Source organism: Delphinapterus leucas, chromosome 8 (genome assembly GCF_059928025.1).
Source record: "Delphinapterus leucas isolate spDelLeu-1000000601 "Yukka" chromosome 8, BTC_Dleu_Yukka2, whole genome shotgun sequence".
Lineage (NCBI taxonomy): Eukaryota > Metazoa > Chordata > Mammalia > Artiodactyla > Monodontidae > Delphinapterus > Delphinapterus leucas.
This window is the reverse complement of record NC_143136.1, coordinates 18,553,914-18,569,086: the sequence shown is the minus strand read 5'-3', so window position 1 is coordinate 18,569,086 and position 15,173 is coordinate 18,553,914. Positions and strand designations below refer to the sequence as shown.

The following is a 15,173-nucleotide window of genomic DNA, read 5'->3' as shown; positions in this document are numbered from 1 at the left end:
TGGCTGCCCCAGCCCCACCCAGGTTCAGGAGGCTACCAGACTCATTCATTCACTGAACACCTACCAGGTGTTTTATAAGCACTAACTCTGCTTTGGCACCAGGCTCAGTTCTGCTCGAATCTCTGCTGTCATTTACTTGCTGTGTACCCTTAGCCAAGTCATTTTCCCTCTCTGAGCTTCCTCAACATGAAACGGGGGCTACAATGCTTACCTCATGTGGTTTTCTTGGAGGCTCAAAGGAGAAACTAGATCAAAAGTACAGGACCCAGTACAAAGTGGGAATGTTTGATAATGTTCACTTTGCATTCCTTCCCTCGACCTCACTCCTCCTTCTGCAAATTGCACTGGGCTCTGGGGATACCAAGATGATGAAACGGGGCTCCCAGCCTCAGGGAGTCCATGGTCCCATGGGAGAGACCATGACAGTGCCCAGCGGTCAGGGTCAGCCGCTGCACACTGGGGGGCGCGAGTGAGCAGCTCACTACTGGGATTCCCCCATGCAGCCCATGCCTTGTTTGGCCTCCCAACTGGAGCACACACTGAAAAATGGCTGCAGCAGCAAGAGCTGATTCCAGCATCTTCTTGGCCCAAAATAGGAAGGGGATGAGTGCTTTGAGATTTGGGACAAATACTTACATATTCCCCCCATCTGCCTTTCCCCCACCACTGAGGACACAGGGATCTTGCCCCCAGCCCTCTTCAGGGCTCTCCTCCCACCAGTGACATGTAAAAGCACAGGTCTAGAGTCAGGCTGTCTCGCTGGACTCTTGCCCCTTCGACTAGGGCCTTTCTACTCACGGTACGGTCTGCAGACCAGCAGGTTGTTAGAAATGCAGAATCTCAGTCTTGCTGCCCAACACATGTTTACTGAATCAGAATCTGCGTTTTAGCAAGATCCCCAGGTGCTTTGGGTGCACATTAAAGTTTGAGAAGCACTGATCTTGGAGACCTTGGCAAATCAGCCAACCTCTCGGAGCCTCAGTTTCCTCATCTGTAGGATGTAGGATCATTGTGAGATTCGATAGGAAAGAGCGTATTAAGCATTTAGTGCAGTGCCTGGGGCAGAGCAGATGCTCTGGGACTGTCAGCGATGCCTACTCCTGCCCCCAGATGGACACACAACAGGGAGCCGCGGCAGGGGTGATGCAGACAACGTCAAGGAGTGGAACGCAGAAGGTGGCGAGGGTGCAGAAGGAGGGGGGGAGGGACAGGTGAGGAATTGAATTGAGAGGCAGCAGATATGGAGAAGAGAGTAAGGAAGGTATAGAGGAGTGGAGTGCAAGGGAAGGAGGGGTGGAGGAAAAGGGGTCGAGCGTTGAGACTCCGGTCTCATTTCAGCTGGATGGGGTTGAAGCAGGAGCCGGGGCTTGGGGTGCCGTAAGCTTGGGTCGGGGGAGTTGCCAGCAACGGATTGTGGGAACACCTTGGGTCTTGCATCTCAATGAGTCCCACCTCTCCCCCTAAGCTGTGTGACCTTGGGCAAGTCACATCACCTCTCTGAGCTCTGGTTTCCTCATCTGTATTAATCAGGCTAATTAAACCTACCTGATAGCAGAGTGGCTGAGGAGATGAAATGGGGTGGCAGGTGCTGCCATGTTTTGTAAACTGTGCAGTTCTTGTTATTTGCGTGCTTTTGTTTTGGGAATCTGAGGCAGGGTGTTTGGGTGATAGAAGAACTGTCTTGAGGGGGGAGAATCAGCAGGGCAATTAACCTAGGGGGATGGGGATGGGAGACAACCCTGCCTCACAACGAGGGCACCCCCAGGCCCCCAGTTCTTAGAACTCCTCGCTCCTACTGCCCTCCACCCAGCCCTCTCCCTTCCACAGCCTCCCCTCTGGAGCTAGGCATTTAGGAGTCTTTTCCCTTACACTGCCTCATGCCTTTTCTCCCAGCTTTCACCAGAGTGAAAATGTTCCCAGGGACAGAGGCCAGGGAGAGAGAGAGTGATTGAGTGCACTGACCTCCTTACCCCCAGGGAAGGTACCGCCTGTGATGGGTTTGACCCGGGGGCTGGTCTCTGTGGGGTGAGCCTGGCAGGGGGGAACTCCCATCTGCCTCTCCCTCAACCTCCTGCCGACCCCAGCGGCTCGCAACTCCCATCGGTAGCTCTGTCCCCGCCAGAGCCTCGGCTTCCATCTCCGGGGCTGCAGCGCCATCTGGTGTTCACATGGGAGGACTCTCTGCAGAGGAAAAGCGAGATTGGCTGCTTCTGCGCTGGCGGAACCGCGTATTAAAGTATTCCTTGTGCCCCGCCCTGGAACAGGTGCTGGACTCATTGCCCCTGTGCAGCATGAATTCTAGTGGGGGGAAGATGAGCAATGAACACGGAGGCAAACAGATAAGCAAGATCATCTCAGGTCTTGATGAGGACTTTGAGCAAACCAACAAGTGCGTTTGATGAGGGGAGGCTGACACTGGGAACGTGTGTGTGGTATAAGAGTGTGCATCCGAAGAAGGGACACTTGACCTCAGGCTTAGAAGATGAGCGGCTAGCCATGCCAACTGGGGGCAGGGGAGCATTCCAGGAGAGGGAACTGCGTGAACAAAGGCCTGGGCAGGGAAGTCGCTCCGAAAGTTTGAATTTGTCTCAGAGATCTGGGAGTGGAAAGGCAGGAGACAGAGGCAAAGGTTACCTCATGTGGAGACTTTCAGGCAAGGGAAGGAATTTGGCTTTATGCTGTGGGAGATGGGAAGCCATTGGTGGACTTCAAGTTGGCAAGTGGCTTGATTGGATCTCCTCAGTTTGGAATGAACACTCTGGCTACTGTGTAGTGAATGGCTTTGGAGGGAGAGGCAAAGACCGACGAAGCGCACCAGTTAGGAGCCTGCCGCCGTGGCCCGGGGGAGATGATGGTGAAAGGGGGACATGAGATGGAAGGAGAGTAGATGGATTCTAAATAGATATTGCCTGGGACAGCAGCTGGATTGTATGCCTGGGCACCCCTGTCCCATATCCCAGCAACCAACCTACAGGGAGAGGGAGATTTCAGGGATTCTGACTTGAGAAACTAGGTAGGTAGTGGGGCCCTTTACTCATAAGAGGAGAATGGGTCGGGGACAGGATTTGGGAAGACATCAAGAGTTCTGCTAATTTTTTAAAATTTATTTATTTATTTATTTTGGCTGCGTTGGGTCTTCGTTGCTGCACGCGGGCTTTCTCTAATGGCGGTGAGCGGGGGCTACTGTTCGTTGCGGCGCGCAGGCTTCTTATTGCGGTGGCTTCTCTTGTTGCGGAGCACGGTGTCTAGGCACGCGGGCTTCAGTAGTTGTGGCACGCAGGCTCAGCAGTTGTGGCTCGCGGGCTCTAGAGCACAGGCTCAGTAGCCGTGGTCCATGGGCTTAGCTGCTCCGCAGCATGTGGGATCTTCCCGAACCAGGGCTCGAATCTGTGTCCACTGCATTGGCAGGCGGATTCTTAACCACTGCGCCACCAGGGAAGTCCAAGAGTTCTGCTATTGATATGTTAAGCTGGAGGTGCCTTTTAATCATCTAAGAGAGGATGTCAGTAGAAAAGATGGAGCTCAAGGGAGGCTGGGCTGTCGGTTGGTTGCTGGGATATGGGACAGGGGTGACCAGGCAGGTCTGGTGGCCGTCACAGGGGACAGGGAACCCTAAGCCTAAGGCATTGTCTTTCATCTCCCCCTCCCACACCCCCGCCCCTCCCGCTCCTGTCTCTTATTCCCAGGTCTATACTCGCTATGGGAAGTGTTATACCTTCAACGCGGATCCACAGAGCTCACTGGCCAGCCGGGTGGGGGGCATGGGCAGTGGCCTGGAGATCATGCTGGACATCCAGCAGGAGGAGTACCTGCCCATCTGGAGAGAGACAAGTACGCAGGCGGGAAAGGGACAGGGGCTCCGGCCTGGGTCCTCTGCCTGGGGTGGGTTTCCAAAGGTGCCCATCTCTACTGTGCAGACGAGACGTCGTTTGAGGCAGGCATCCGAGTGCAAATCCACAGCCAGGAGGAGCCACCCTACATCCACCAGCTGGGCTTCGGCGTGTCCCCAGGTTTCCAGACCTTTGTGTCCTGCCAGGAACAGCGGGTGAGCACCTCCAGCTGGGTCCTGGGTCAGGCACAGGGCTCGGCCTTTGGGCTCAGAGGGGATGCTGACCAGATCTGCCTCCCAGAAGCTCACATCCCACCAGCCCTCCCATGGACTTTACTGGGGCTGTGGGCGCCGGAGGGCCGGGTGGGACGTCTGTGCGTGACCCCGTCATGCCCCACCTCTGCAGCTGACCTATCTGCCCCAGCCCTGGGGCAACTGCCGAGCGGAGAGTGGGCTCAGGGAGCCTGAGCTTCAAGGCTACTCGGCCTACAGTGTGTCTGCCTGCCGGCTGCGCTGTGAAAAGGAGGCCGTGCTTCAGCGCTGCCACTGCCGGATGGTGCACATGCCAGGTGGGCACCCCACCCCCTGCCAGCTCTCTGTGTCACCCTGCCAGGCTCCAGAACCTCCAAGGGCAGAACACTGCTCATGTGCAGGGGGGCAGGTGCACGTGTATGACAACATGTGTGCATGTCTCTGCCCACGTGAGTGTACATGGTATGTGTTCGGGATTTTATGCATGTTTTCACGCATGCATATGGGATGCACACGTGCATGTCTGTGTGCCTGTTAATATGTATTTATGCGTACATGTACTCGTGCATATCTGTACTTTTGTACTTGAGGTTGTGTGCATGTGCTTGAACACGTGCATGCAAATGCATGTGCATATGTGTGTGTGCAAGCACGCATGGATTTACGTGCATATGTGCATGCGTACATCTCCATGCTTCTATGCGCAGGCATGTATAAATTCATGTGCGCACATTTATGTGTGTGCATGCATGTATGTGCCCACATTTGGGAATATGGGAGGGGAGAGTGGATGGAACTATAGACTCCAGGAATAATCTTCTCTCCTTTCAGGCAATGAGACCATCTGCCCGCCAAATATCTACATCGAGTGTGCTGACCACACACTGGGTCCGTGCTGCCTTCTCCCCTCCCCGCCTCTCCGGGCCCCTCCTCCTCTTCGTCTCTCTGTGCACCCTGGTCCTCACTTCCTTGCCTCCCCTCCTCCCAGTCTCTTCCTGGGTGTTTTTTTTCCTGGGGGTTGAGCCTTATCCCGTACCTCCAGGGGTCTGAGGACCTTTGCAGTTGTGGTGGAGAGAGCAGGGTGGGGGGTCGCAGAGAACCGGAACTGAGAGTGAAGGGCGGGGCTTCTCATCTTGCTTCAGCCAATGAGCTTGCCTCTCTGGGAAAGTGAAATGTCTTCTCCCTTGGTATGAGAAAAGATGTATTGCTGGCTACCGGTGTGGGTAAGGCAACCCCATCTGTCCATAGGTCTCGCCTGATCCACACTTCATTCATTCATTCGTTTATTCATTCTACAGGTGTTTACAGCCTGCACTGGGGCCAGAGGTAAAAGTGGGAACAAGAGCCCTGCTCTTGTAGCGCTTACCGCCTGGCGGGGCTGTGGACGGGCATCACAACACCGCGTGTTAGTCCTTGTGTAGGGGAACCTCAGCGATCCTACAGGGCCCCAGCAAGGGCATGCAGCCTCACCTGGGCAGGCAGGGAGGATTCCCAGAGGGAGTGACATATGAGCTGAGACTGGAAGGATGTGGAAGAGTCAGCCAGGTGAAAAGGGGGCACGTGTTCTAGGCAGTGGGAACAGCTCGTGCTAAAGACCTGTGGCCAGAGAGAGCGTGTGTGTCTGGAGCCCTGAAAGGTCAGTGTGGCTGGAGGTCAGAGAACAAAGGAGGGCTTGGACAGAGCGGAGGAGGCTCTGGGAAGCCAACAATGGCTTAAGGCAAGGCAAGAATGTCTTCTGATTTTAGGAAGGGGACCCTGATTAGATGTGAGGATGGATAAGCGGGGAGGAAGACTAGGAACAGGGTGACCGGTCAGGAGAGCTCGGCGGTAATCCAGACGCTGGGGCCACTGGGGCGGCTTTGAGGTGCTGGGGCAGTAGAATCACACCTTCTCTGTCCCACACACCAACTACATCTTCCAAAGGGGTGATTGAAGCGTGTTTAATGAAGGAACAGATGTAAGTGGGGATAAGGGAACCACAAGGGGTGGTGAGACTCCACAGAACTAAGGAGCCTTTCTTGCCCCCGCGCCTTAAGGGGCAAAGGAAGGGGTTGCTACTGGCACCCAGAGAGGGAACTGTGGCTGTCTGAGATGGACAGGAGCCGGGAGCCGGGACCACAAGTGAGGAAGCCTGGCATCTCTCCCCTCCTTGCCCCGTGATCCTGACGGGGCCTCCCATTGGCCAAACCCAACCCAAAGCCATAGGACAGGGAGTCTAGGTGATGCATTTGGCAGAGATCAGCATCCTGGGACAGAGCAAGGTGGGGAGAGTGGAGAGTGGATCTGTGGGGGCGAACATACTGAGCATAATAACCCTGCCCATTTGTTCTTCTGTCCGTCCATCCATCCATCCATGTATCCACTCATCCATCCACTCATCCATAGGCATACGTGAAAACATGCATACATCCCATTCATCCCAGCATCCTCTCCAAGCCCCTCATGTGTCTGAGGCCTCATGTGGTTAATTAGCTCTGGTGGGTGGCCCGTGCCCTCCCTCTGAGCCAGGAGGACCTCTCTGTCCCAGGGGGCTGGGCAGCAGAGGGATGAGCCTATAGGAATGTGCTGGGGGTTCTGCCTCCGCCCACTTTCTTGGATGGTCTGAAGCTGGTCCGGGAAGGGACTCCCAGCCAGTGCCAGTGCTGGCCAGACCGGGCCCTCAGTTTGGGTGTGCCTGCCTCAGGACAGCCCCTAAGCTTCCTCCCTGCAGCTGGTGGGCCTCTGGGCCATCCCACCCCGCACAGCAGCTGGCGCCTCTGTGTTGCAGATTCCTTGGGTGGGGGCTCCGAAGGCCCATGTTTCTGCCCTACCCCCTGCAACCTGACCCGCTACGGGAAAGAAATCTCCATGGTCAGGATCCCCAACAGGGGCTCAGCCCGGTACCTGGCAAGAAAATACAAGCGCAATGAGACCTACATACGGTATGTATGTGTGTGCGTGCGTGTGTGCGTTTGTGAATGTGTGTCTGTGTGTGGTGGAGGCCACCCTCAACAGGCCTGGTGCATGGTGCAGGCTGGGAGTGGGCCGCATCTTTGTTAATAATGAGTCTTCTGCCAGGAATGCCTTTCACGATCTTTTTCTTCTAGCTAACCCCTACCCATCCTCCAAGTCACATCCTGTGTCTCCACCTCCAGGGGAGCCCTTCTTAGCCCAAACATCTTTCATCTGCGCCCCCACAGCACCCTGTACATACTTCTGTCGTTGCATTTACCCGCTGTTTTGTGTTTGCATGTCTTTTGCACGTCTGTTTGTGTGTCTTTCTCCCCCAGCCGTTAAATGCATGTCCAGTGAATGCTGTGCAGAGGGAAAGGAACTGGAAGGGATGGGGAAGGAGCCAGGTGGCCCACAGGAGGAGTCCCACTGAGCCTTGGGCCTGGTACCCTGCAGCCAATCTGCCAATGGTGGGCATCCTCTGAGTGCCAAGCCCAGCGCTGTCTCCTATGGGGACAGAGATGATTATAACACAAAACTCATGCCACAGTTTGTGGATGGGGCCATGTTTGAAGGCGTGGGACTGATTCTTAGGCCCCAGGAGAGATGAATGTGCATAGGGGAAGTAGGGGAGGCATGAGCTGGGCCTCTGAACGCCCCGGGTTTGGGTCCGTGAGAAGAGGAGAGAGGGGAGGCATCCCAGTTAGAGATCTGTGGGCTGATGTCAAGACCAGCCTGAGCAGCAGGGAGGCTGTGTGGAAAGAAGCAGATAAAAAAGCGGTTTGGATAAGAAGGTACAGCGCAGCTGATCATGGGCAGCCTTGAAAGTCTGGAAGAGGAATTCTGGAGTAGACTGTCAAGCAATAGGGAGGCACTGAAGGTTCTAGAGAGGTATGGGGATGGGTCAAAGTGAAAACTATTTGCTGCTTTAGAGAAGGCGGGGTGGGGGCCGGGAGCGGGAATCTTGCCGGCCCAGGAGTTTTGTTTTATTCTCCCAGGCCCTTTGCTAGCCCTCAAAAGATGAAGCTGACAGGCATCTGGGCCTCTCTCGCCTCACAGCTTTTGGGAGCTTCTTGGCACAGGGGGGCCTCAGATCCGGATCTGCTGGGCCTGGGATGTCCCACCAGCTGTCTCCTCAGGAAGACGGCCCCTTAAGGATACCCTGCTTCCTGTCTCTACAGGGAGAACTTCCTGGTCCTAGATGTCTTTTTTGAAGCCCTGACATCCGAGGCCATGGAGCAGCGAGCAGCCTACGGCCTGTCAGCCCTGCTGGGTGAGCCCCAGCCCCGATTCCACGGGGGTGGACCGGACCCGCCTGCCCCCTCTGACCCTGCTCTCATGCTCCCCAGGGGACCTCGGGGGACAGATGGGCTTATTCATTGGAGCCAGTGTGCTCACGCTGCTGGAGATCCTAGACTACATCTATGAGGCAAGGGATGGGGCCCTGGTGGGGGCCACCCAGATGGGGAGGCGCAGGTAGGAGGAGGGGCTGGGGGGAAAGCAGAGGGGCAGTGCAGGCTTCCTGGTGGAGCTGGACTGCCGGAGGTCAAGCTCAGGGCCATTTACCAGCGTCCCCTGACTGGTGGGAAGACCCGAGCGCGCTGAGGAGTCAGGAGAGGGGGATGGGTGAGGAGGACTGGGGCGTCCTAGGGGGGTTTGCTGGGCCAGCAAGTCCTATGAGGTGGGCCTGGTGGGGCCCGTCCTTCTCCTCTAGCGAGTTTCCTGAGACCACTGCTATCCCCCCACCCCGAACCCCCAGGTGTCCTGGGACCGACTGAGGCGGGCGTGGCGTCGTCCCAAGACCCCCCTCCGGACCGCCACTGGGGGCATCTCCACTTTGGGGCTTCAGGAACTGAAGGAGCAGGTGAGGGTGAGCGCTGTAGAGTATACAGCCAGCGTCCTCTCCCAGGACTGAATCCCCCCATAACTTCTGAACTAGCCTGCGGGAGGGGGTTCCTGGGCTCCCCTGAGGCCTCCGCCCCAGGGGACAGGGTAAGGCTGGCTGTGTGAGGCCTGGGGGTACCACGTGAGCTCTCCCTGTCCCACCCGCTCTTCGCCTCGCAGAGTACCTGCCCAAGCCAGGGCCGCGCTGAAGGCGGAGGCACCAGCGGCCTGCTCCCAAACCACCACCCCCCAGGAGGCCTCTTTGAAGACTTCGCTTGCTAGGATGGTGCTGCGTCCAAAAGGACCCAGGAGTCTGGGACTCCAGCCCAGATCCCCACCGTAGCCTCCCGCTCTTAGGACCGAAGGCTTGGGGGCAGCCCAAAGCTGAGGGGAAGAGGGCGGTGCTCACTGGGAGGGTGGGGACTCGGTCCCTGCTCTCACCCACCCTAGTGCCAGCTGCTTTGCACAAGGGTCCCTCTTGTCCACACCCTCCACCCCCAGGCTGGTGCCCAGGGAGGGCTGGGGACCAGGCCATGGGCCCCAGTGGAGGGGAGGAGAAAGGGAGGTGGAAAAAGGGGCCCACCCCAGAGGGGGTGGAACCCTCTGTACATTTGTATATATTTAGGGAGGACAGGGTGGGGGTGGGGATACAGATGTAGCAGGTGGGTGGGGCTATGAGGGTCGGTAATTTAGAGACAGCCGGGGTCCCAGCCCTAGAGTGTTAGCAGGAGAGGGCAGGCCCCCAGGACTCAGGACTGCTGGGCTGGTCCTGCTTCCTGCCCCTCTCCAGGCCCAGCTTCCCTTTTGGCAGGGGGAGTGTGTGGTCCAGCAGGTCTGGTCCAGCTCCCAATTCCCTCTGCCCCAACCCCACTCCCAGAGTCCCCTCCATAGGGAAAGGCAGATCTTTCAGAACTTGGCTGAGCTTGGGGGTGGGGAAGGGGGCCTTCTCAGGCCTCTCTGCCTCCAGTCTGGTTTTATAAAGTGCTGACAAAGTTGGGAATAAAGAGGCATAAAGGATTCTCTGTGTGTATATGTGACTAAGCTGGGAGCTGGGGCGGGGCTGGGCATATGCATGACTTGGTCCCTGGGAAAAGGAAATACAGGCCCCAGCCGGGACAAGGAGCCTCCATCCTCAAAGCCCTCCCTGTCCCCATGCCTGCCTTTCAAAAACTCAGGAATCACTAGCCGGGACTTCCTGGTGGTCCAGTGGTTAACATTCTGTGTTAACGCAGGGGGCCCGGATTCGATGCCTGTTCAGGGAACCAGATCCCACATGCCACAACTAAAAGAGCCCGCACGCCGCGACTAAAGTCCCGCATGCCACAATGAAGATACCATGTGCTGCAACTAAGGCCCAGTGCAGCCAAATAAATAAATATTTAAAAAAAAAAAAAAAGAACCACTAGTCCACACTCAGCCAGTTTATTAAAGGCAGGGAGCTTCATCAGGACTGCAGAGGAGAGAAGTTGGGAGACACCGCCCCTTCTCTCTCAGCTCCCCCGCTTCTCCAACAACTCATCTACAGCCCAGCCCCCCAGGGGACCCTAGGAGGTGGGGCTGGCGTCAGGCAGATTGCACTGCATAAATACTCGGAGGCCACAGCCTGAATCAGCAGCGTCAAGAGGGCAGGGAGACCGGGTTTGGGGCAGAAAGGGGTGGCTCCAAGGGTACCTCTTCCAGGGCTTGCTCTAAGCCCAAGGGTCCCCCAAGCCAGAGAGAGGGGGCCAGCGGGCTGCCCTGGGGTCTGAGGCTGCGGCCAGCCCTGTCCTGCGAGGCTGGCAGGTGGCTCCGGGTGGCTGGGGAAGAGCGAGGCGGGGCACCGCCTTGCCAGGGTTCAGGGGCGCAGGGCGGGGTCAGGTGCTGTTGCCCTGCTCCTGCTCGAACAGCAGCATGGCCAGCTGGGTGCGGGAGCCGAGGCCCTCGAGCGCACTCTGGCGGCAGCGGTGGTACAGGTCCTCGCTAAGCCGCACGCTGCACGTCTGGGCCCGATAGCGCTGCAGCAGCGCGGGCTCCACCGCCCGCAGCACGTGCAGGCTGGAGAAGCGCAGGAACAGCTCATACACATCCAGGCTCTCCAGGAGCTCCTCTTCCTGCTCCGAGGCTGCCGCCAGCCGCGCTCGGGCCGCCACGTAGTCGGAGTTGTAGAAGCAGGCCTCATTGGCCGCCTGGCGATCAAAGCGGCCTGTGTCTCGGCCTAATTCAGGGGGTCCCGGGCCCTGGGGTGGGGCCACGGCCGGGTGGAAGGCCTGGAAGTGCATGGGAAAGAAGGCTTGCCAGCCAGAGATGGCATGCATGCGGCAGCGGTTCAGGAAGTCCAGGGTGAGCACCGTGTCTGGCCCGGCCAGCAGGAACAGCGTGTCCAGTGGGTGCTTCTTGGAGAGCAGATCCATGAGGCGCAGCGGTGAGGGTGTGGCTGTCTGCACGCTGAGCCAGGGCACCCGGGCACCGGGGAAACGCCGCTCCAGCTCTGCCACACGGGCCTTGACAGGTGCAAAGACATCGGCGTGGGCCGCCCGCTGGGCCTGTCGTGGCTCATACAGTAGCAGCAGGGTCAGGGTTGCTGCAGAATCGCCAGGCTCCAGTGCGGCCACGGCGAAGGCCTCCAGGAAGCCAGGGGCCAGGTCACACTCGGCTGCAGCCAGTGGCAGTAACACGGTGAGACGCGAGGCCTCGGTGACATAGGGCACGGGCAAGATCTCCACGCGACTCAGTGGCCGTAGCAGCTGCACTCGGCGGGTGAGGGGCCGGCGGCCACCCTGTGGGGTCAATGCCTCCAGCTGCAAGTCCAGCGTGTACTCCATACCCCGGGCAGGATCGAAGCGTCGGTAGCCATTAACCAGCTGCTGCTTCTGGAGCCGCAGGGCCGGGTGGTACCGGCGGTTGAGCTCCTCCAGGGCTGCCCCCAGAACGTCGGCCACATCAGCCTGGTCAGCCCCACGCAGTGCGCAGCGGGGCGAGCCATCAGCGCAGGAGAAAGCATGCTGTTCTGTGAAATAGTCCCAGCGCAGCACCTCAAAGCGGGAGGCTGGGCGGGACGGTGCTGGAATGCCCACGGGCCAGGTGGCTGCCCACTCCCCGTCCGCTGCCAGGCGGCTGGTGTTCTGGATCTCCCACTGGGTTGGAGGAACAGGCCGTGAGCGAGGCATAGATCACAGGGGCCAGCACACAGCTGGGGGGCTGGGCAGGCAGAAGGTGCCACTCAGGACAGGTTCCCAGTCCCTTGCCAACCTCTGCCCACCCAGGGCCCCCCCTTATTCTTTCCCCAGATGGAGGCAGCCTAAGAGTTAAATGGGGGTCTCTGGAGAGGCTCCAGAGAAAAGGTAGAAGCAGACAGGGACTGGGAAGCAGGTTTGTTCTGTGATCCTTGTGCTAATTTTGTATTTCCCTGGGATCTCTGAGACCTCTCAGGATGCCCTCACCCCCCCACCTCCAGCCTAGACCATACCTGTAACTCCTGGATCTCCTGGTATGTGCGTTCCAGTTCAGCTCGGGCAAAAGCCTTGTGCAGCTGGTACATGTGTACAGGGTCACGGACAGGGTGAGCTGTCAGGGCACTGCGGAAACGAGGGTCCCCCTCCTGCACGGGCTCCCCAGGGCTCAGCTCCAGGTAGCTATAGTGGACTCCCTGGGGAGAGGAAGGGAAGTAGGAAACATGAGGGGACAGTCGCCCCCCCACCCCACCCCACCCCACCCCATAGTTTGTGTCTCATCCCTCTATCCTATGACCTGTTGTGGACTTGGGGTCAGAATTCTGTGGGCTTCAGTCTACCGTGACCAGTTGTGAGCTTGTGTGACCTTGAGCAAGCCTCTGCTAGCTCATCTGTGAAACGGGCATGCATCCTATCTCAGAGCTGTCCAGGGGCTCAAATAAAATAATAATGGCCAACACCAAACACCTACTGTGTGCAAGCCTCCCTTATTTTTTCTAATCCTTATAACAACCCTGAGAAAAAATTATTTCCATGGGTATGGATGAGGATACCGAGGCTCAGGAGATTCAGTAATTTACCCAAGGTCACAGGGATAGAAGATGACAGAACTGCATGGAAACCCAGGCCCATATCTCCAACCACCCCCTCTGCCTCTCAGGGAGAAGTGCACACGCCCAGACAAGAGGCACCAGTGGGGTGGCTTATCTTCCTACCTCGTGGCCGCCAGTGCAGCCCACCCCGGTGGCATCGAGGATGCAGCGGCCCAGCCACTCATCCGGGTGCGCACTGACGATGTCGTTGCGGCAGGCTTCCAGGTGGGGGCGCAGCTGCTGCAGCAGCGTGCGTGACAGCAACACCCCAAAGCCACCGTGGCAGTAGCGGCCTGGGGCGGGCTCTCCACTGATGAAGTCCTGGGGCCGGCCCAGATAGAGGTGGGCAGCGGCTGCCAGGCTGAGGTGGCCAGCTAGGCGAGCCAGTCCGTGCGCCTCCGTGTAGGTGGCATCGGGCACTAGGAAGAACCAGTCAAAGTCGTTGCCGTGCTGCTCCAGCAGGTGGCGCAGTGCCAGGTGCAGGTGCCCGATGGGCCGCTCCTCGCCTAGCGTCACCACGGCCATCCCCGATGGTGCCCGGCGGCCCCGCGAGCCTGTCAGGAACACCACACGCTCTAGCCGGTGCCCCAGCGTGCGGTTCACAGCCACGCCCAGTGTGGGCAACGTGGCCTGTGAGGTCAGCACCGCCACGAGCAGCCTCTGCCTGATGCCCAGCTCTGTGCTGATGTAGCGGGTCCTGGGGGTGGGGGAAGAAGATGGCACAAGGTTACTAAAAAGACAACAGGGCAGGTAGAGGGCAGCATACACAGGTTCCAGCAGGTCATGTCCTCTTTGGGCCTGTTTCATTTATGATAGAATAACAACTCTCCCCCAGGGATCACGAGTATTTAAATGAAATACTGGCCTTACCATAGTGCTTTTGGGAGACGGCATTATCCATGCAGATATGAGAGATATATTTGGGGTCTGATTCCCTGTTTCATTACTTAGTGGTTGAGTCCTTGAGCAAGTTATTAAACCCATCCGAGTCTTGGGTAGCCTCATCTGTAAAATGGGGCTGATTGTATCTCTTTAAAGCACTTAGCCAAATGCTTGGCATATAGGTGCTCCACACATCATGTATACACTAATTTCTAAATAATATGCCATTATACCACAAATACATCACATAAATGATGTAACAGAATAAACGGCATAGAGATGTAGTGAATGTGTTTGGGGGGGGTCAGGGGTTCCAGTAACTTACCTTCCGTAACACAGAAGGTAAGTTGCAGAACTGGAATTTGAACTCGGTGTTACTTCGGAGAAATTATTTCAACTCATAGGCAGAGAGGCATTAATAGAATGGGTACATCACCCTTTTCCCACAAACCTCCGCCCCCCCCCCAGGTGCCCACCCAGGAACAAGAGATACAGGTAATCCTAGTTCTCTCTTTTCTCTTTCCCTCTCTCTATGCACCCACTCTATACACTAGTCATTTCTCTAAACCTAACACTGAGCCAGGGAGCTATGAGGACCTTTGGCGGGGGGTCCATGGGGTCAAGCAGGTTTAGGGCAGAGGCGGGCAAGTTCTGCCCGGGCCTGGATGGAGCCCAGAGGGGCCTCAGATGGGCTCCAAACCTCCCTGGGAAGCAGGGCCGTCGGAAATTATCGGGGCCCAACGACTTCCTGGCCGGTCAGACCCTTCCTTCCGGGGCCTGACCCAGCCCCTGGCGGCCTCCACTGCGCGTCCGTCCCAGCCGGTTCCCAGCGGGTGGGGCTGGCGAGTCTGATCCCTACCTGACGGCCTTTTTGGCGGCCTGGCCAGGCTGTGCGGGGTGGTAGGGCAAGACACGCGGCTCCCAGTTCTCCCCGGCGCCTGCACCGGCCCCGGGCCTCTCGCGCTCCGCTCCGGGCTGCACCGAGTTGGGCCGGCGCGCCGCGTTGGTGTTGCCGCGCGGCGGCAGCTCAGAATCTCCGGGTTGGGGCGGCCCTGGGCCACAAGGCTCCTCCACCCAGGTGACGCTGAGCAGGCTCAGAGTGAAGCCCAGGGAGATGCCCACGGCCACGGGCCCTGCGGGCCGCAGCACCGACAACAGCAGCGATGCCCGCATGGCGCCCGGACCGCGGGCCCCCGGCCCTGGAGCAGCCCCAGAGCAGCAAGAGGAGGCTTCGAGGGGGCGGGACCGGGGAGGGGGCGGATCCGGAGGGCCCGAGCCAAGCGGGCGGGCCCCCTCCCTCCCCGCCGAGCAGAGCCCGCGGCCCGAGCCGAATCTCCTGCGCCTCGTTCCGATCGCCCTCCAGCCGCCGCTCGG

The 15,173-nt window shown here is 58.3% G+C and overlaps 2 protein-coding genes across 2 annotated transcripts in view; one reads left to right on the top strand and one right to left on the bottom strand.

Moving 5' to 3' along the window:
• Positions 1 to 10,337, top strand: part of ASIC4 (acid sensing ion channel subunit family member 4) — a 23,277-nt gene extending 12,940 nt beyond the window's left edge. Inside the window, exons 2-10 of the mRNA XM_030760445.2 lie at positions 3,687 to 3,831; positions 3,918 to 4,045; positions 4,236 to 4,398; positions 4,913 to 4,969; positions 6,849 to 7,002; positions 8,194 to 8,285; positions 8,362 to 8,441; positions 8,772 to 8,876; positions 9,077 to 10,337. Coding sequence (XP_030616305.2) covers positions 3,687 to 3,831; positions 3,918 to 4,045; positions 4,236 to 4,398; positions 4,913 to 4,969; positions 6,849 to 7,002; positions 8,194 to 8,285; positions 8,362 to 8,441; positions 8,772 to 8,876; positions 9,077 to 9,178 — 1,026 coding nt within the window. The 3' untranslated portion in view covers positions 9,179 to 10,337. The remainder of the gene's footprint in view (positions 1 to 3,686; positions 3,832 to 3,917; positions 4,046 to 4,235; positions 4,399 to 4,912; positions 4,970 to 6,848; positions 7,003 to 8,193; positions 8,286 to 8,361; positions 8,442 to 8,771; positions 8,877 to 9,076) is intronic.
• CHPF (chondroitin polymerizing factor) lies at positions 10,303 to 15,173 on the bottom strand. The gene is made up of 4 exons (XM_022567779.3): positions 14,659 to 15,173; positions 13,041 to 13,614; positions 12,342 to 12,521; positions 10,303 to 12,009 (listed from the first exon to the last, which is right to left on the bottom strand). Exons 1-4 carry the CDS (start codon positions 14,970 to 14,972, stop codon positions 10,750 to 10,752), a joined length of 2,328 nt encoding a protein of 775 aa, XP_022423487.2. The 5' UTR covers positions 14,973 to 15,173; the 3' UTR covers positions 10,303 to 10,749.